The sequence below is a fragment of the Balaenoptera musculus genome, chromosome 8 (assembly GCF_009873245.2).
Source record: "Balaenoptera musculus isolate JJ_BM4_2016_0621 chromosome 8, mBalMus1.pri.v3, whole genome shotgun sequence".
Taxonomy (NCBI): domain Eukaryota; kingdom Metazoa; phylum Chordata; class Mammalia; order Artiodactyla; family Balaenopteridae; genus Balaenoptera; species Balaenoptera musculus.
This window is the reverse complement of record NC_045792.1, coordinates 54,880,789-54,901,775: the sequence shown is the minus strand read 5'-3', so window position 1 is coordinate 54,901,775 and position 20,987 is coordinate 54,880,789. Positions and strand designations below refer to the sequence as shown.

General features: G+C 35.4%; 1 protein-coding gene across 10 annotated transcripts in view; it reads left to right on the top strand.

Annotated features, from left to right (window-relative positions):
* The window catches only part of EMSY (EMSY transcriptional repressor, BRCA2 interacting), an 82,117-nt gene that overhangs the window by 5,782 nt on the left and 55,348 nt on the right, over positions 1-20,987 (top strand). For 5 of the 10 annotated variants that reach the window (XM_036860042.1, XM_036860039.1, XM_036860045.1 and 2 more), the window contains exons 3-9: positions 1,178-1,277; positions 2,774-2,848; positions 4,185-4,226; positions 8,047-8,222; positions 9,843-9,995; positions 11,943-12,202; positions 20,439-20,715. In XM_036860042.1, the coding sequence (XP_036715937.1) occupies positions 1,178-1,277; positions 2,774-2,848; positions 4,185-4,226; positions 8,047-8,222; positions 9,843-9,995; positions 11,943-12,202; positions 20,439-20,715 (1,083 nt within the window). The remainder of the gene's footprint in view (positions 1-1,177; positions 1,278-2,773; positions 2,849-4,184; positions 4,227-8,046; positions 8,223-9,842; positions 9,996-11,942; positions 12,203-20,438; positions 20,716-20,987) is intronic. The other 5 variants (XM_036860044.1, XM_036860041.1, XM_036860036.1 and 2 more) reach the window with 4 other exon arrangements.

The window sequence follows — 20,987 nt, the reverse complement described above, 5'->3', positions numbered from 1 at the left end:
AGGTATACTTGTCTCATAGTGTTAATGGTTTGAAACAACTATTTTATTATTTCTCATGATTCTGTGGGTTACTTGTCTTGCCTGAGCTCTCTCATGTGGGTCTATTCAGCTGGTAGCTTAGCTGGTTAATTGGGCTCAGCTGAGGTGGCTGGGCCTCTCTCTCCATGTGACCTTTCATCCTGGGCTTCTTCATAGCTTGGTGATCTCAAACTTCCAAGAGAGCAAGGTCCTGTGTCCAAGGCTGTTATTTGCATCATGTATGCTGATGTTCCATTGGCCAAAGCAAGTCACATGCCAAGCCCAGAGTCAGTGTGGGAGGGACTATTGGAAGGTAGTATACGAGGAAGTACACTGAGAGGCAGGCATGGTTCATTGGGAGCCATTGAGGGCTTTTGGGTTTTATATTTTAACCACTACTAGGGACTGACAGTTTCATTAAATAACAGTTGTTGCTGTGGAAAGTTAGTGAAATGAAACTGTCTGGCATTAGGGTTCAGTGTATTATGTCCTGATTGCTATAAGAGCAATTCATGTGTGCTAATCTGCCTTAGTCATTTTGCTGGTGGTTTTTATAGATGCAGAGGATCATAGAAATGGAAGGTACCTTCAAAGTGTCTTCTAGATAAAGAAACTGAGGATCAGAGATGAGAAAGGACTTGTCCAAGGTCACACAACTAGTGTCAGTGCTGGAGCCAGAATCTGGTCATTTGACTCTTGATCCAGTAGTTTTTCACTTGCGCACCCTTCACAGATAGAATATAGGTCAAATTCTTAGGCAAGCCTAAGGAATTATTTCAAAGTTTGGCCAGTAAAGGTACCTATCAATAATGCTAAAAACTTCTCTTATCAGCCTTATTATATCACTTGGAACCTGTTCCCAGGTGTTGGTAGCATCTGAGTTGAATGTTCTTCAGGATGATGCGTAAGACGAAATATTTACCATTAGATTTTTCTACCTAAACTTTTTATATACATGACTTCTGTGAGGCAATAAAAAAGAAAATAAGATTACAAAAGCCACATTTTAACCTATGGTTTTAGATAAAATTTTTGAGAGGACATTAATGAAATATTCGCATATTGATTTTTAGGTTTCCTGCCCTGAAGTTTCACTCTATGTAGCCATAGTACTTAAATATTGATGGCCTATCTTGATAAAATAATTTTCTTCTTCTAGAATTGGAGGCATATGCTGGAGTTATCAGTGCACTTCGGGCACAGGGAGATCTCACCAAGGAAAAGAAAGATCTTCTTGGAGAACTCTCAAAAGTTCTTAGGTAAATTATCATAAAAGTTTGTGAGAGATGAGTCTAGAAATTTCATTTTGAGGTGTTTCAATACTTTTCACTCTTAAGCTGAAGACAGAGGTGTTCAAATTGTTGGTGTTTAGAGATCCCATCCCAGTTGTGTGCTTTGTTATGGAAAATTATGTAATTTACCATTTATTCTGTAATCTAATCAGAAAAGGTTTAAGGCAGGTTATCTTAGGTTTGGGCCTCTTGGAAAAGGGAGGTATTTTTGACCTGGGTGAAGGAAAGAAGAGCTGGCAGCGACTGGATAGGAAGATCTGGAGTGGCCCAGTGGCATTTGTTAGGGGGTCGAAGGAGACACTAGGAAGTTGTTGTCTTAATTTATAGAAATGGGTGGTGATTATATAGTCATAGCCTTAGGGATAGTTTATCCCTTCAGCTTCCCATTAGAGTTAAAAAAATTCATTAAAAAATTCTGGTGAAAGGGATTCTTTGATACTTTGCCTTGATCCATTCTTAACATCTTGAGCTTTCTCAGAAAATTCAGTTCTGTTTTAACTGAAGTTTCCTTTCTATATTTAAGACCATTTTGTCCTATTCTTTTTTTAAGTGAAAATAGGGAAGAGATTTTTTTTCCTGCATTTAATTAACATTAAAATAGGGATGTTATTAAGCCAAATCGTCAGTCTTATTGCCTCCATACTTAACAATTTGTATTTTTTGTTTGTTTGTTGTATATATTGCCTCATAAATTCTGCTTTCCAGCCCCTTAAATATTTTAGTCTGTGTTATAGATTTAACTTAGCAATAAAGATTACACTTTTAAGAGTTCTATTCATTTTATTAAGTATTTATGAATGGAATGGGTATAGCCTTTTTTCAGTTGTTTAGATTTAACTTTACATGTATTTAATCAGGATCAACATAAGTACATTTTTACTATAGTGGTAACATGATACAATGTAGAAGACACACAGCTCAAGTGTTGAGTAATGAAGGAGTAATATCCTGGTGTCAAGTTTCATAGCATATAGCTACAGGAAACATTATCTTGCCACTTTCATTTCTTTATTATATTCACTAAACATAAAATTATAGACTCTTAAGCTTTAGAAAGAACTTTAGAAGACTTTCTTCCAAGTGCCAAAATCCTCTTCTCAGTAACCATGATTAGGGGTCATTCAGTGGCTGTTTACATTTAGATAACACGAACCTCTGCTAATCTTGAACATGGTCTGATATTTCTGTGTTTTGGACGTAATGACTTGATATCAAGCTGAATTTGTCTTCCTGTGATTTCTAATTTGTAACTAATTCTCTCTGCAGTTACACAGAATCAGTCTGAATCCTTTTCTATGACTTTAATTAAAGCATTTGAAGATATATATTAGGCCCCTGTCTATATCTTTTTACAAATCAATTTTGCCCTCCCCCCAAGCAAAATGTTGACTTAAACATTAATAAAAGTATAGAAAAGAGCTGCCTGCTTGGCAGAGTTCTATAATGGCTATTTTTTTTCATAGCATCTCAACAGAGCGCCACCGTGCTGAAGTTCGGAGAGCAGTAAACGATGAACGGTTAACAACAATTGCACATAAGTAAGCCATTAGTCATACCACCCCTGATTTTTCATGACATAGTATACCGTAGTTTTGAAAGTCTTCCTATTGTGTAGCATTCCTGAGTCTTTTATCTTGATAGTAATATCTCTGTACTCAGGGATCCTGACCATAGCTGTGTTAACTATTTATTCAGTTGGTTATGTTTTTGCATTTGGTTAGGCAAGCTTTAAGTACTCAGGTCAAATCCTGTTGCAATGTAATCTCTGTATAACTAAAGGCCTCCACAGTTTAGCAGATGATTCCTTTACTTGAAGCAAAGTTCAATAAGAAAGTAGTGTGCTCCCCAAATTTGACAGCCCCTTAGAGTTACTTTGTAATAGTATTTGATATGTATATTGCTTTATAAATGGGCATTATAAATTTTTTGATGACTAATATTTCATGTATTTTGAGATTCAGCAAAAAGATTGTAAAATATATGTTCTGCTTTTAAGAAATATGACTACAGTATACCTTAAATTACTTTGAAAAGCCAACAAAATAAAATTGTAAAGGATTCTTATCAAACTGTTTTCAGATCATTGTAACTATTTGATAGGTGGGGTGGAGGGTGGTGGAAGACACAGACTGAGCATTAACAGAGTATGTATGGAGACAGTGCCTCCTGAAAAATAGAAAAGAACAGAAATTATCCTTTAAATGTTAATGCAAGATGGTAGGAACATTTTATAAAATAAGGTATGTTATAGAATATTCATCTGTTTTTTATTTTTATGTTTTAATGTGAAATAAAACTAAAGGAAAAAATTCAGTACATTTCCATAATGTAATAAATAGTGCTTTTAACCCAATTGGCAGTATTGTATTGACCCCGAAGATCCATTAGCTTCATGTTGTGCTTTAATGTTACTGATTTTACTTGACTGATAAAATGGGGTGCTACCTTTTTAACTGTGTAGTTTGAAAGTTAAGCTGTTTGAATTTGGAGATTTTTCAGTGGTTGGTATGTATGCACTGTAGAAATTTGAAAATTTTCCTCTAGCATCATTAAGTATTTACTTGTTAGGCCAACATGGCTAAAACATTCACATATTGTGTTCCTTCTTTAAATTGCTCTAAACTTTTAAATTTGGATACTCTAAAAATAGTAACTGAGCCTAGATTCTAATTTGAGAACTTGTAATAGGAAACTTATGTGCTAGGTAATAAAGTAGTAAATAATAGTTTGCATTCAGAGGCACTTAAAGACAAAATTACTACCTTAAAAGCATTGGAACAATATTGTGGGGCAATTAGTTGTAAGTTGATGCATCAGTTTCATACTTAAAGATAACATTTATTTAGTCTCCTTTTCCTTTTTTCCCCTTTAAAGAATGAATTTATCCTTATATTTGGGTGAAAGACCAAGTTACAGGTATGCAAATAGGTTATTATTATTTCAGGCTTTTTCTTGTATTTATTTCAAAATTGAAGCTCTCAATTATTCAGGGGCACATATTCCATTTATGAATTAACCATGCCCCTTGCTTTTACTTCTCTTCCCCTCCTCCCCTTCCTAATACTGCCCACCCTTTAGCTATTTTGCTGCTTGAAAGTACCTCTAGTCAGAGGGTGGGAAGGGAGAGGAGGTGAAAATTTTAATTACTCATTTTACCACTTGTTAGTTGTCCTGGGAGAGGTTTGATGGAAGAATTTACAAGTATTTGCCAAAGTATTTTTGGATAATAGGTCAGTTTCTTTGATCTGTTTGACCTCTCCCTTTCCCTCCTCTCTTTCTTAGCATGGATAATTGAGAGTTGGCTTCTATCTACCTGTTTCCTCTTTTTTTCTCTCCTTTCTGATTTCTTTAACACATGAATTTAATTTTTTGAAAACCGTTTACTTCAGTGTATAATTTTAAGCTACTTAGGTCTTTCCATACTCCTGTTTTAATATTTTATATTGTGGCTTTAGTTTGACCAGACGTCGTATTTACTTGTTGAGCCCAAGGGTCAATGAGTGGGGAATGGTGAGGAAGACATAGATCCCTCATTCTGTCCGTCTCCTCTGCCCTCCTTCCCTCAGAAGTAGTAACAGAACCTAGTTCTAAAGATTATCTATAGGAGGGCTTCAAACTCTGAGCTTGAAAAAAAGTAACTTGAGCCAAGGAGGAATGCATCTGAACTGACTGCATTCCCTTTCTCCTCTTCCTTCCCTCCCCCACTCAAAACAGCAGCTTAGGCCAGAAGGAATGTGGTTGAAAGGTAAAGAGAAAGCCAAGAAGACTGAGCACAAAGGAGATGGAAACAAAAGGAGTGGAGTGTCTGGGATCAAAGAAAAGCCTTGCTTGAACCATAACATGTGTTTATTATTTGGCACGAGACCATTTATTAAGTTTGGTACTCCAATTCAGTTTTGAAACATGTCAGAATATTATAGTATTAAAGCCTGGAATGTCAAGGGGCTTCACAGTTTTTAATTGAGGCCACTCTTGCCAGCATTGTATCTAAATAAAGTGGCTATCCAGAATTACTGTTCTCTTAACTCCTTCTCCATCAGCCAGACATTCATGGGATACTGTTTGAGTTTCTATGTGAGGATGAGGATTTCATGCTGGTGCGCTGCATACCAAAGGATGAGAGGGCCAAGGTAGTTCCACTAGTATCTTGTTAAACTTCTCAGAAAAGGGGCTGGAGCCAGGTTTCTACCCTCCCTTGCTATATTTAGTATAAATAGAGAGGAGTTGTTTGAAACAGGAATCTCAGGAAAGCCCTGGAATAAGATGTTTACAGAAACCTGTAAAATTCTATCTAGATGATTTGTGCAGCTAATGCATATTTACACCCCCATTAGTAAGCAAAATAGGAATTTTGATCTAATTCTAACATGATGTTTAATTTTTCATTCACTTAAAAAAAGTTTGAGCATGTTTGCGTGAGTAGAAATTTGGAAGATTTATAGATCTTTCTAAAAGTTGCAGTTGTATGTTTTGCACTGCAAATTCTGTCTTTTCAATAGCATATATATTCATGTATTTTAAATTATTAATCTTCCATAATTTCTGCCACCATTAAACAATGTACCAGGTAAGTGTAGACATCACTTTATTTGTATGGTAAACTCTCACCAAGCAAATTTATTAGTGATATTCTAATAAAATGATAGCAAAATAGGAGTAAGCCAAGAAAATGCTGAATAGCTTTTAGAATTTTTTCCTTTGACAATTAGCAATAGGTCTATTTCTGTCTCTCTTTCTTGTTTGTACCATTTTCTGTTTCAGAACTAGCATCAATTTGAAGATTATGTGATAACAAATTTGTGAGGGTTATTGGGGTCTTAAGAATCCCTCTTTCCCATGTCTTAGGTAGGACTATGTTATACCATGAAGGAATTTGCAGATTTCCCACTGTAACTCAATTGAATTCATCAACTCCTAGAAATTCCTTTCTTTTTTTTTTTTTTTTTTTAATAAATTTATTTATTTATTTATTGGAGGCATTGGGTTTTCGTTGAGGTGCATGGGCTTCTCATTACAGTGGCTTCTCTTGTTGCGGAGCGTGGGCTCTAGGTGCACGGGCTTCAGTAGTTGTGGCACACAGGCTCAGTAGTTGTGGCTCACGGGCTCTAGAGTGCAGGCTCAGTAGTTGTGGCGCATGGGCTTAGTTGCTCTGCGGTATGTGGGATCTTCCCAGACCAGGGATCGAACCCGAGTTCCCTGCATTGGCAGGCGGATTCTTAACCACTGTGCCACCAGGGAAGTCCCTAGAAATTCCTTTCTTGACTTGAGTATAAATTCTTCTCAAGTTGTAAAGTAATTTATTTGTTCCATTCAGTGAAAGTTGCTAGTGATTAGACAGCAGTGCCCACTTAGTATAAATCAAAGGCAAAAGTTAGACAAAACACATTTGAAAATTTTTATACCTTCCACTTGTGATGTGGCAGTTAATTTCAGTAGCATGATGTATGCTTGCTTGTTGAAGGAGACATTTAGTAGCTCTGTGACCATAAGCAAGTTATTTAACCTTTTGTTAATTCAGTTTTCCCATCTTAAAAATGGAGATAATAGTATTACCAATTTCATAAGATTGAAAGAATTGTATGAGTTAATGCATGTAAAATGTTTCGAACAATGCCTCACATATATTAAGTGCTAATTGATGTTAATTATCATCATTACCATCATCATCATTATTCCACTATCCACTAACAAGGGCTTTTGTGTACTCTATCTAAATTTGAAGAATCAGTGGACCTACAGAATCTTAAACTCTAGGTTGGGTTGTAGAATCTTTGGTTTTGACAAAGATGCAGAAATATTTCTGACTTAGTGAAGAGGTTGGTTGGTTGATTGGTTGATTCTGGGTGAATTTTAAACCTCGACACTAATCATTAGTCAGGAAAAATGATACCACTACCTTTTGTGGAGCCAAGCCAAGGGAAGTGAACAACTGTCTTTTCATATTTCAACCTCTGTTTGGATTCCTAGGATAAAATTTGCTCAAGAAATTGAGTAAAACTGATAATAATGTCTGCTTAGGGGTAGAGTTCAATTGCCTCAAACATTCCTTAGAGTGAAGAATGGTATAAATAAGTAAAATTAAAGTAGTGGCAGGTTTCTTGCAGTGTCCTCAGATCTAGTATACTTTTTTTAACAGGAAGGATAATAATATAACACATTGTCAGTGACACATGCAGTGATATATACAGCTCCCTTCTATCCCCCAGTACCTAGTCTCCCTCGTTTACTGCCTCAGTTTCCCTTGTTTGAAAGCCTTAGAACCTCTGGCCATGCAGGCAGTTAGGATAATTTTGCAAAAGTTCAATGAATTCCATCCTTAATTATTCAGGAAAATCTGATTTTTGAAATTATGAGTACTTTTTACCTTTTTAGCTTAATTATAACATTAAGTTCTAAAAGTTAGTAGAAATACTAGTTTTCATTAGCAATACCAGATTTAAACTAATGAAAATAATGTTGATATTTATTTAAAAGGCATGGGACAGTTTTTCATAGTTTCAATTTTGTTCATTATAAGATTCAGATTATGGAATAAAATGTGTAAAAATCTAAGTGTGTGTGAAATTCCTTGAATTCTGATTATTATTCATAATTTTGATCTTGCTTGCTTAAAATAAAGCCTCTCCTGTTCACTCAGGGCACTTTTTATAATTTAAAAAGTTATATTTGAGTGTATATATTTGCTTCATTTTTAGCAATCGAGAACTCTTGTAGCAGTGTTTTCTTTTTTGTTTAGTATGTCTGGACCTAATAGCTCTTCAGAATGGTCCATTGAAGGTCGTCGATTGGTACCCCTGATGCCTCGGCTGGTTCCCCAAACTGCCTTCACTGTAACAGCTAATGCTGTTGCCAATGCAGCTATCCAGCACAATGCATCTCTTCCAGTGCCTGCAGAAACAGGAAGCAAGGAAGGTGAGTAGAGAAATAGTTCTGTGTGTAGAAATGACTTTTCTCAGATTCTTCAAGAAAAGTTGTCTTATTTTTCATCTGTTTTTGTCCAGTGTTTAAAAGTTGTGAAACATAGTGAGCAACTCTTGTTCTGAAACGAGAAACTGCCAAGTTTTTAGTCTCAACCAAAATTAAATATCCCTTTTGTTCAAAGTGTGAATTATATTAATCACAAAATTGCAAAAAGCCTTCTTGGAATGAATTTTTGATATGAGCGTGTCTTGTTAGAAGTGGATAAAAGGCCTTAACAGGTGACATGGAAAATTAATAAGATGATAGAAGTCATTTATCTGCTGAAGAAAGATGCTCAACTGATACTTTAGAAAATAAAGCTCTGTTTTTGTCTTCTGGAATCAGTGGTATATGCTGCTTCTCTGTTCCAGTCAATGTGCTGAATCTGTTAGGGGTTACGTGGCCGATGGGGATGGCTTTCTTATTGTTATTTAATCTAATAATTGATACATGCTTTAAAAATCCTTGGAGTTTCCTGAGGTCACCAAGAGTAATATTAAATTTGAGAGCGCATGTTTGGGTTGACTTCGGTAGCTTAGTTTGGTGTTACATGAAAATGACCCTGAAAATAATGCAGTTGTCAGATTGCTTTGCAGAATTGTCTTTTCTTGACTAGCAATGGGTTGTGGAGCAGAATGAGACATTCCTTTCATACATGCCAGACTCTGTTTTACACGGAAGGAAGCTATATTTAGGGAGAGACAGTTATCAGTGTGCAAACTTGGCCTCCATTGAGTTCCTGTTTTCTTTGTTGCAGGAGAGCTATCTTTCTTCTCTTCCCACTTTTATCTTTTCTATTTACCACCTCTCTGGTTCACTGGAAAAAATATAAAATTTTCAATAGTCTAATCTATGTTTGAATCCTAGTTTGCCATTTCTTTGCTTTGTGACCTCCAGCAAGTCTTTTTAGCTTCTGTGAGCCTTGGGTTCCTCATCTTTAAAATGAGGATATGGTGTTGTGAGAATTAGTGATAATATATGGAAAGGATTTAGCATAATGTATGGTACTCAGTAAATAGTGCCTATGAGCTATTCCTGCTTGTTGTTGTTGTTATTCAAGAAACTGAAATATGATGTTGTCATTACCTTAGTTATTATTGCACTGCTTAGATGGCAAGTGACTAGTGAGTTGTTTATGATAAAAGAAACTTACCTTGTTTCTCTCCGGGAGCCAAGTTGGAAATTGCTATGGTTAGGGAAAAATTATCCATCACTCCATCATTGATACTGCTATTAGTATTAAAAAAGAATACAAGTATATGCTTTTTGTCCAACTCCTGCCATGAAGGAAAAATGATTTTCATTTTTCTCAGTTTTAAACTTGGTTTCTTTGTAACTGTGCTCTTCTCCATTGTCAGTGTCACCTGTAGACAGCTGCTAAATACTTGGGGAAAACCTAGTTAAGTGATGATTTTCAGGAAAGCTTATTAATACATTTTAACCTAGTACTGCCATTTATCTTCTGATTATATAAAAATGTTAAAATTGACCTGCAGAAAAAAAAATAATTTTACTGTATGCATGGACAGTTTTGGTGAAAGTTAACAGCAGACTTTTTTATCGTTCCTTCAGTAGTGGTTTGCTATTCCTACACAAGTACCACGTCAACCCCAACCTCTACCCCTGTTCCAAGTGGCAGCATAGCAACGGTTAAGTCTCCAAGACCTGCCAGTCCTGCCTCCAATGTAGTTGTCTTGCCAAGTGGAAGTACTGTTTATGTCAAAAGTAAGTGATACTCTCAGTGTTATCAGGGCCATCTTGACTAAAAGCTGCAGCATAGGCTCTGATTAGATCTGCCTTCCTGATTTAATTCATTGGTCCACTGGCTATTAGCAGTGGTTAGTTTTTGAAGGTTGTAAAGAATTCCTTTCTTTACATGTGACTAGGTATATATTGCTTTTTAATCAGTTCTGGGGGTTGAGAAATTACTTTTTTTTTGTTTTCTGTGGGGAATCTGCCTTGAACAGTGCTATACTCTAAGATTCACTTGTTTTGATTTTCATGGAATAGAAATGTGAATAGAAACTAAAGGAATGTGCTTATGTCATTTATTTAGTGTTTACTCCTATAATGTAATCTTTGTAGTGTTTTAAAATATTATTTATGTACCATATCATTCAACTGTTAAATTCAGTGAAGCATTCTAGAGAGTCCTTTCATATTTCTAGTTGACTGTAATTTTTTGAAGTTTATTTGCAGTTTTTAACCCCTTTGATTCTACGCTGTGAAGCAGTTTAATGTCCAGTTCATTTTTTGTTTTTAATGTCTGTTATGTCGGTATTGATTTGCTTTTGGTATTGACTGGAGATCATTAATATTTGACTTTCATTTTTCTCAGTATAGTTATAAACTTGATTTCTTTGTAGCTTTTAGAGGTGGACTTAGCTGTTTTAGACAAATGATTTTAGGTCATTGTCAGTCTTGTTTAGGGTTTAAAAATTGAGGGTATAAGGAGTTATGTTTTATTACCAATTCCATGAGTCATGCTGTATGCTTTTTTAAATGTCTGCTTTAAATTTTCTATGTATACTGCAAGGTTTTATGTTTCTCACTTGATTTTTTTAAAAAGTACAGAAACAGTTGAGGCTTTAGTGCATTAAGAAAAAACTAAGAATCTGGGAGTATTAAGTTTATATCAGATTTCTGTGGATTTAGCCAAGATGATCTTTTAAAATAACCGTAGAGGTCTATTTTTTAATTGTTTTTTTAAACGTTGAAAGTGAATCCCAAACATGAAGAAACCATTTTACACAATATATAGTTTGAAGTAACAGGAAGTTTATTGTTTCATTCTCAGAAGTCACACAGGCAACATTAGTTTGAGATATAATCATTCATTCACCTAACTTCATATGTGCAAGACACTATACCAGGGAAAGAAACCGATAAGACTTAGTCGTTGTCCTTTGGGAGCCCCTTAATAACAGGAGATGTGCAGACTGACAGCCACATTACCATGGGGTAAGTGATACAGAAGAGAATGTACAAAGTGCTTTCTAAGCTCAGAGGAGACATGAATTCACTTTGCTTAGAGGAGTAAGGGAAAGCTTCACCAAGGAGATGGCTTGCAGGATGATGATTGCTGGATGATGAAGAGGTCATTGAATGTATGTGGTGTTCCCCAAAGAACAATAGTATATAGAGACTCCAGATGGACAGAATATGTGATAAGGTGGCTTTGGGGAATGGTGAGCAGTTCATTGTGCCAGGATTAAAAGGTGGGTGGAATAGGGTATTGTGTTCTTAGAAAGATATGAGACCTTGAATGATAAAGTAATGATTTTTGTGCCTCATCTTGTAGAGAGATAAAAACTACTAAAGGATTTGAGGCAGGGCATTGGCTTTATTAGATGTGTGAGGTTTTTAAAGCTGGTAGTAGCATGAAGGGTAGAATGGAAGTGGAGAGATTAGAAGCATGTACACCTTTTAGGAGGTTGTCGCTAAAATACAGGCAGGCAATAAGAAGGCCTGACATGGCCATAGGGTTAAAGAAAAAAGGGAAGCCATTCAGAGACAGCTTCCCTGAGGGAGGATTGATAGAACTTACTGTCTGATTGGGCATGAGGCAAAGGGAGAGGTCAAGGATGACTGATAACGCAATGATTTAAAAATAAAGTATAAAATACAAGGTTATATTGCTATAAATGTAGCAATATTGTCACTGCCTTACAGGTGTTAGCTGTTCAGATGAAGATGAAAAACCCAGAAAACGAAGGCGAACAAACTCTTCTAGCTCCTCCCCCGTTGTCCTAAAGGAAGTTCCAAAGGCTGTTGTTCCGGTCTCAAAGACGATCACTGTACCTGTGAGTGGCAGTCCTAAGATGAGCAACATCATGCAGAGCATTGCCAACTCCTTACCACCCCACATGTCTCCTGTGAAAATAACCTTCACCAAACCATCAACACAGACAACAAACACAACAACACAGAAGGTACGTGGTGGAGGGAGTCTGTCTGCCAATTGCTGTTTTTAATCTCTTTCAGTCAATATTATTCAGATTTAACAAACATGCACTGAGTGCTTACTATGTGCTTGGCATTATGGTGGGAATGTTCACATCTCTTTCTTTAATTCTGCACATAAAGCTTTGGGTTAGGTATTATTATTTCACTTTTTGTATATATTTTTGTATATGAGGCTCAGAGATGCCAAATGACTTGCCTAATATGACACAGCTAGCAGATCTTCTAAGACTTTCACTATATTTTACTATTGTGATTCCATTTGGGAAAAAAATTAAAATATAAAGGATTCTTTCAGCCTGTATTTGGATAACTTTACCTTTAGGAACTTAGTTCTTATATTGCCAGAGTAATGAAGTTGTCAGAGTTAGGTGTTTCATAGACAAAAGGAAGGATATGATTAAGTGAATAATTGTTATCATCTTCTTTTTTAATTCTTAAATGCTATCATTAATTCATTTCTAAACTCTTCTCTCAGTATGTTCAAATCATCAGTATTCTGTCAATTTTGTTATTAGAACCCTCTACTTGCCACACTGATCTGGATGCTGATGGTACCCTAGGCTTGTTACATACCTCTGTGTCTGAGATCTACCTTCACTATCATTCTGATCTTCTTCTTTCTTCGTTTATTTACTGATTTGCTGGAGCATATCCTCCAGTAGCTTCTTGGTATATGGGTGGGATGGAAAGTAAAGTTTTTGAGACCTTGCATGGTAGACTGAAAATTTCTTAATTCTACCCTCCTACTGTCTTGATGTAAGTTTAACTAGGTAAGTATTCTAGGTGGGAGGTCATTTTCCTTGAGAATTTTGAGGATATTGCTTCATGGGCTGTTGGCTTCCAGTATTGCCTTTGAGAAGCCCAGTAATGCCATTCTAATTCCAGATCCTCTTTTTCTCTTGGAAAAAGTCAGAGTTCTGAAACTTCAAGGTAATTTTCCTTGGTGTGGGTCTTTATTTTATCCATTGGGTTACACACTCTGTGGCCCCTGTTATTCTAGACACTCATATCCTTCCATTCTGGGAAATTTCTTGAATTATTTCTTTGATTTTTCTCTGTCCTCTCTTTTTGGATCACCTGTTATTCTGGATGTTGAATGCCTAGATTGATCCTTTAATTTTTCAGTCTTTCTCACCACCAGTTTCCATTTGTTTGCTTTTTCTACTGTAGTATAGTAGTTAAAAGCCTGGATTTTAGAACTAGACTTCCTGAATTTGAATCCCATTTTATGCTACTTACTAGCTATGTGACTTTGGGAAAACTAAACTCTAGACCTAAGTTTTTCTCTTGTAAAATAGGGAAAATAATATATCTATTTTATAGGGTTTTGGGGTGTAAATAAATCAGATAATAAATACAAACCAGTAGAACAGAGCCTAGCACATAGTAAATGCTCTGTAAGTATTATTTTCTTTATCTTTTAACTTTATCCTTCGTTACTTCTCTGGAATTTTTCATTTTTGCTATCCTATTTTAAATTTCTAGTAACTCTGTCTGGTTTTCTGAAAGTTTCTTTCTTTATTTTTCTTTTAAATAGCATCCTGCTCTTTCATAGTCACTATGTTCTCTTTTCTGATGATATTCATGATAATTTTTTTTGATGTTTTCTCTCTTACCTGTAAATTTCTTTTATCTATTCATTTTGATCTCTTCCATTTCAGTTTCCTTAAATGCTGGCTGTGGAAACAGACACTAAAAGCTGACAGAAGGCTCTGTGTGTAGGGTGGGACATGCTGGCTGGTGACTTTCATTGTAGGTTGACCTAGCTGGGCTGTTTTGTTGATGAACACCCACTACCCCTTTACCTCACCAGTTGTCATTCATTAGGGCTTTTTTATGGACTGGACAGTTTCCTCAGAGAAGAATCTTCCAGTCTTTTGCCTACAGTAGTAAGCCTGTCTGCTAATATTTTGGGAGTAAAGGGAGGGAGTGGGCTGGATAGTCTCATCATTCAGTATATAGACTTTACCTAACCTCTCTGTTTTCAGCATAGCACCTACCTGCCTCAGCCTGGTATCATCAAATTCCCTTGGATTCAATCTCTCCCTCACGAGAATAAGTTTCAAGTCTTCCTTGAGGATAAGGGAGGATAGCTGGGGATCTTAATGCTGCTTAAACAGATTTTCAACTAATTTACATCTCTTTAGTCCCACTTTTATCCCCACTTCAGAAGTATCTGGTGTTCTCAAATTACTGAGTCTTTCTGCGGTTCTCTGAAAGCTGTCTTGTTTTTTCTTCTGTTTGCTGTCTTAGGTTTCCACTTTCTTGAGTATGCTTGATCAGTTACTACTTGTCTGTTTGTTTTCCACTTTCCAGAAGTTGATAGCTATTGTCTCCTTTCCATTTTGACCTTATGGGTTTATGTGCCTCTTCTAAAAAATCCCTTCATACTGTTTTAGAGGGATTTTGGGGAAGGAGTAGAGGTGAATTCTTGTTTTCAATAGACGGTCTTTCTTACTTTTAAGTCTTCAGGTCCATGATAATTTTCATTTAAAGAACCTCCTTGAGTTTCTTGGAAATATGTCATTATATAATATATAAAAAATTATAATTTTCTAAACAAACTAGAAATGACAGTGAGTTGATCTGTGTAATGTAATTCTAGCTTCAGTCTTAGGATGAGGCATTATAGTTTAGTGTTAAAATCAAATAAGAATTTTTGTAGTCAAAGAGGCCTGGGTTAGAACCCCAGGTCTTCCACTTCCAGTATGACCTGAGATAAATTAGTCTTTCTAAACCTGTTTACCCATCTGTGAGATGAGAATAATGCCAATTTTATAAGGCTACCGTGAGGATTAAATGGGATTGGGTATTTTAAAGTACAGCATAATGTATGTACTCAGAAAATGTTAGGTCCCTTCCCTTGCAGGTATTTTATGGAAAGCAGTGTTACCTAACATTATTAACTTTCCAGTCTTCTTTGGTAGACCTATATAAAAATATTTTAATAGAAGGGGTAAACCTATAAGTGAAGTCAGTGAACTTTAAAAAAAAAAATTAATTGCAGTGTTGAGAATGCGCTGTTCCAAATAATGAATTTATCAGTTCACTGAAGCTTACCCCTTAATATATAGAAATTGACTATTTTTGGTGATTTCTTAAATGTTACACTGAACATAATTTTTGTATTTAATGACTCCAAGGTAATCTTTCTGAATATCAATTTTTATATATTATTATAATATTGCTTTCTGGGCAAGCTGTATATTAGGTGTCTTCAGCCTGCTCTACTCTAAGAATTTTTAAATCTACTTTTGTAATTTTTTACTACCTTCTTTGCTGGATCTATTTTATCAGTAATTCTTCTCTCTTCTCCCCCTTCTCATCTGCTCTTTTAATTTGATATTTGAGAAATAATGTAGCAAAGTTATAGCTAAAAGAGCACCCATCTCAAATCCATGTCCTTTTATTTCCTTATTCTGTTTTGCTTGTAACTAGTTGACATTATATTTATTTATTTCCTATTTCTCCCATAGAGTATAAGTTACTGAAGGTAGAGACTTTGTCTTATTCATCCCTATTCCATAGTGTTTAGAACAGTGCCTGACATGCAATAGGTGTTGACTAATATTTGTTGAATGAATGAATGAATAAATGAATAAGTATATCTGGTTCCAGTACTGGCTCTCCACCTCTCTTGAGCTTCAGCTTCCTTATAAAACAAAGATAATAATAGTGCTTACTAGATAATTAAATGAGATGATTCATGGAAAGTGCTTAACATAGTGCATATGATGAGTGTTCAGTAAATGTCACCTAACAGTATTAACTTTCCAATCTTCTTAGTAGACCTATATAAAAATACTTGTAGTAGATGGGGGCTCACCTGTAAGTGAAATTGGTGAACTTTTTTTTTTTGATTCACTGACGCTACCATATTTTAATTTTTTCTTTTCTTCTGAATTGTCAGTTGAGAGTGGATAGTTGAGATTGTCAGACTTGTAATGCTCATAAGAGGACATATTTATCTCCAAAGTCATACATGAGTCATACCATGAGATTCCAGGCTCAGAACCTTAGATTTGTCCTACTATGTTTAAAAAATAAACATTTAAAACAAATTAAATTAAAAATAAGACTCATTCATTCCACAAATATTTGCTAAGTATCTATTATGTTCTAGATGTAAAACTGTACTCTTACTTCATGTGTACTCAGTGCCATTACTTTTGTTATTTCTTGGACAAGCTGAGTGTGGGTAGGACTAATAGATATTCTTTGAGATTTTTCGTATGTTTTTTGTTTTCCTTTTTCTGGATAATTGGATTTTTTTTGAAATCTCTGTAAGGCTGTTGCCATTATTGCATTCACCTTGGATTTCTCACAAATCATATGGAAGTCAACTTAGGACATTACTTTAGTTAAAGTTACTTTTACATTAAGTATAATTATTTATGAATTTGTGGACTTGATTCAAATTCAAATAGGTCATATATTTTCAGGGTAGACAAATTTCCACCTGTGTTAATGTGGTGCCTTCATTTTGAGTATAACGTTGGTACAACACTTATATAAACAAAGCAACAGAATATAGCTTTATGCTTTCACATGCTTGATTGATATTTTTCATTTTATCCTTAGGGTGCAAGTCCCAGCACTCTTAAGGAGTTTTTGTGAGTGCTAGAAGGTCAGTAATTTGAATTATGGCCTGAATAAACACTGTTTGGTTCACTTGGTTTCAAAATCCCTTTGTTTCCCTTGTTGTAACATGTAACTAAAGTGCAAGTAAATTTTCTTCAAGGTGGATCTCTAATTTTGGATAACACCTTTTCAGATCAGAAATTAGCTTGTAGACTGAAATCTCAAAATATGTTTTATCATTTGTACCTGTAACCTAAAACATGCTCTAAAAGACTCTAGATTTATTTTGCTGAAGTTATTGTCTTAATGTTAGAAGTCTACATGCATACTCTAGTTCTAAAATTGCAAATGTTTGACCCAAGTGTGAATGCTTCCCCTTCCCTACCCATGACAGAGATTGTTTATTAACTGTGGCATACTTTCCTGCCAAGCCTTGGTGAATCCTCATCTGTGTCACAGAGTCCTTACAAAAACTGTACTCTAGGAAGGCACTACTATTAGTTCAGAATTGGCAAATGTGAAACCTAATTGCTATTACTACTCTTAATTGGCTTGGCTGTGCTAGTAACTGTGAGCTCTTTGGATTCTCAAGGGTATCAGTATTTGGGAAAAAGATATAAAATTTTTTAATGAAACAAAAATAGAGTACATTAAAATAAATTTCCAGTTTGATTTGATCTATAACACCTTTACTGATATCCTTCTAACATTTATTAAGTAGTAATAACAAGATACTAATAAGTACCATTTGTGAACTGCCAAATATTGACCACCTGCTATGTGCCTAGCACTATGTTAGATGCTTCACATCATTATCTCATTTAATCCTTATAATGATTTGCAAGGTAGGTATTATTATCCCTATTTTATAGATGAAAATTGGAACCCAGAGATTTTAACATGTCCAGGGCCCTGCCATTTGTTAGTGGCAGAGGCAGGATTCAGCTCAGGTTCATTTAACTCTTAACTTCTGGTCTTTTTGCCATATTAGTCTACTTCTCGGTTTATACGATGGCTGATGGTTGTGTTTGTAATAGCGCTATATATGTGTTTACTGATTGAGTCTATGTAGAAGTATGCTTGTCAACTCTATAGAGGTGTTTGCTGGTCAAGACTTGTATGTCTCTCTTGACTCCTCAGATAATCAACAAACTCCTTAAAGTTATGGACACATACTTAGAATTCTCTAACACTGAAATATATAATAATAATGATATAATCAAAGCTTCTTTGAGATGTCAGTACTGAGTACAGACATACTCAGTAAGTTTGACTGACTGATTTAATTTCAGAACTTCTTTAGGACTGATACAAAAATGAAAACGAATTTCTCCCTTAAATTCTTTGGATTCTTCAAAACAATTTTCTCTCCTAGGTAGGTAAAAGTAATTTTGGTGAAAGAGGAAAAAGACACTCTGTGTTTGGGGTATCATTAAACTACCATTATACTTGCCCAGAATAAAACTGATATTACAGATTTATAAGTAATTTTTGTGTTCTCAGCTGTAAAATGGGGATAATAATAGTATCTCTGTCATAGGATTGTTGGGAGATTTAAATAGGCCAATGTGTATTAGCTCTAGGAGCTAATCTTCTTTCCGTTCTTTTCCTCAACCCTGCCATTTCCATACATCAAGTCCTGTTGACTCTACCTCTTAAAATAATCTGAATCTGATCACTTCTCTTTATTTTGACTACTAACACCCCAGTCCAAGCAGCCTCTACCGTTTCTTGCCTAGTCTACTGCAGTGGCTTCTTTACTAGTTTCACTGCTTCTACTCTTACCTCTTAACCACATAGCAGCTAGAATGATCTTTTAAAATATAAATCAAGTTTTGTTGTTTCTTTACTTAAAATCCTCTCATGGCTTCCCATTATACTTAGTATAAAACTTAGATTCTTTACTCTGGTTTACAAATTTGATCTGGACTCTGCTGACTTTTGCAACCCCTCCTTACCCTATATGCTTTTGCTACACTGGTTCTCTTTTCTGTTTTTAAATACAGCAAGCTAATTCCTACCTTAGGTCCTTTGCTCCATCCTGTTCTCTCTGTCTGAAATGCTTTGTCCCGTATCATCTACATTTTTCTAGTCATACTGGCTAACCTTGAAGTCTCTTTCCTGCCGCTTTTTTCCTCCATTCTGTGTATCTATGAGCAAATCCTGTTGGTTTTACCTTTAAATATATTCAGAATCTGTTCACTTTTCATCAGTTCTACCACAAACATTTTGGTCATTGCAAGAGCCTCCTAATTTGTCTGCCTGTTTCTACTGTCTCTGCCCTGCTGTACTTTTCACCTAGCAGTTCGAGTAATGCTTTTTAAAAAGTACTTTATTTTTTAGAACAGTTTTGGATTTATAGGAAGATTGAAAAGATAGTACAGAGAGTTCTCATATACCCTGTATTCAGTGTCCCCTATTCTTAACAATTTATATTAGTATGGTACATTTGTTACAATTAATGAGCCAATATTGATGCATTAATATTAACTAAAGTCCATGGTTTATTCAGATTTGTTTAGTTTTTACCTATTGTCTTTCTCTGTTCTAGGATACCACATTATATTTTCTCGTCATGTCTCCTTAGGCTCCTCTTGGCTGTGAAAGTTTCTCAAACTTCCTTGTGTTTGATGACCTTGACAGTTTTGAGGATCACTAGTCAAGTATTTTGTAGGATGCCCCACTACTGCAATTTATCTCATGTTTTTCTCATGATTAGACTAAGGTTATGGGTTTTTGGAAGGAAGACCACAGAGATAAAGTGCCATTTTCGTCATAACGTATCAAGGGTATATGCTATCAACAAGATCTTACATCATCTAGTCCCCCATTACTTTCCTAAATCTGTCTCCTACTGCTCTCTACCTTATAAATTTCAATCCCATTCATTAGGGTCCTTGAGGTTTCTTGAACATACCAAGCTTGCTTCTGCCTCAGGGGCTTTGTATTTGCTACTCCCTCTTCCATTGGATGCTCTTCCTCTAGGTAGCAACATGGATCAACCCCTACTTCTAGTTTCTGCTTAGTTGTCACCTTATCAGAGAGATCTTCATTGAACGTTTTATAAAAAATCATACACCACTTCCATTTTCTTTTATTTCCTACCCTGCTTTATTGTCTCTTCCATTTATCTCTACATGACATATATTTACTTTTTTATTTGTTTATTGTTTTTCTCCCCTTACTGGAATGTAGCTCCATGAAAATAAAAACTTTGTCTGTTTTGTTCATTCCACTATCCTCAGCCTCTGGAACCATGCCTGGCACATAGTAGATGCTCAACAAATATTTATAAACGAATGACTATCCAAATTATTTTCTAGAAAAATTGTGCCAATTTATACTCCCTAAGCAGTATATTGAAATGCTTACTTTGCTGGATCTTATACAGCATTGAATATTGTCTTTTAAAATGTTTGGTTGGTAAAAATTGTTTCTTTTAAATACATTTTGATGATTACTAGTAAAGGAGAGCTTTTGTATATTTTTAGTTGTAAATTTCTTTTTCTTGAATTGCTTCATCATGTTTCATAAGCTATTTTTAAATTGTATATAACTGTGACTCTAGATACATTAGTAGTATGGTAGGTACATGAAAATAACTTATTTCATCTTCCTTAGGTTATTATAGTGACCACATCACCAAGTTCAACCTTCGTGCCCAACATTCTCTCCAAATCCCATAACTATGCAGCAGTCACTAAGCTTGTACCAACATCAGTCATTGCTTCCACAACCCAGAAGCCACCAGTGGTTATAACTGCTTCACAGTCCTCTCTGGTCAGTAGTAGCAGCAGTGGCAGCAGCAGTTCTACACCATCACCTATTCCTAATACAGTTGCAGTAACAGCTGTGGTTTCTTCCACACCATCTGTGGTCATGTCAACAGTAGCACAAGGTAAGTGGTAATTCATCAGGTAATTCTGTCCCTGTGTTTATGGGAATTTCTTTCTTTTTAAATATTTTAATTTTATTGGAGTATAGTTGATTTACAGTGTTGTGTTAGTTTCAGGTATAGAGCAAAGTGATTCAGTTATACATATGCATATATTTATTCATTTTTAGATTCTTTTCTCATATAGGTTATCACAGAATATCACAGAGTTCCCTGTGCTATACAGTAGGTCCTTGTTGGTTATCTATCTTACATGTAGTAGTGTGTGTATGTTC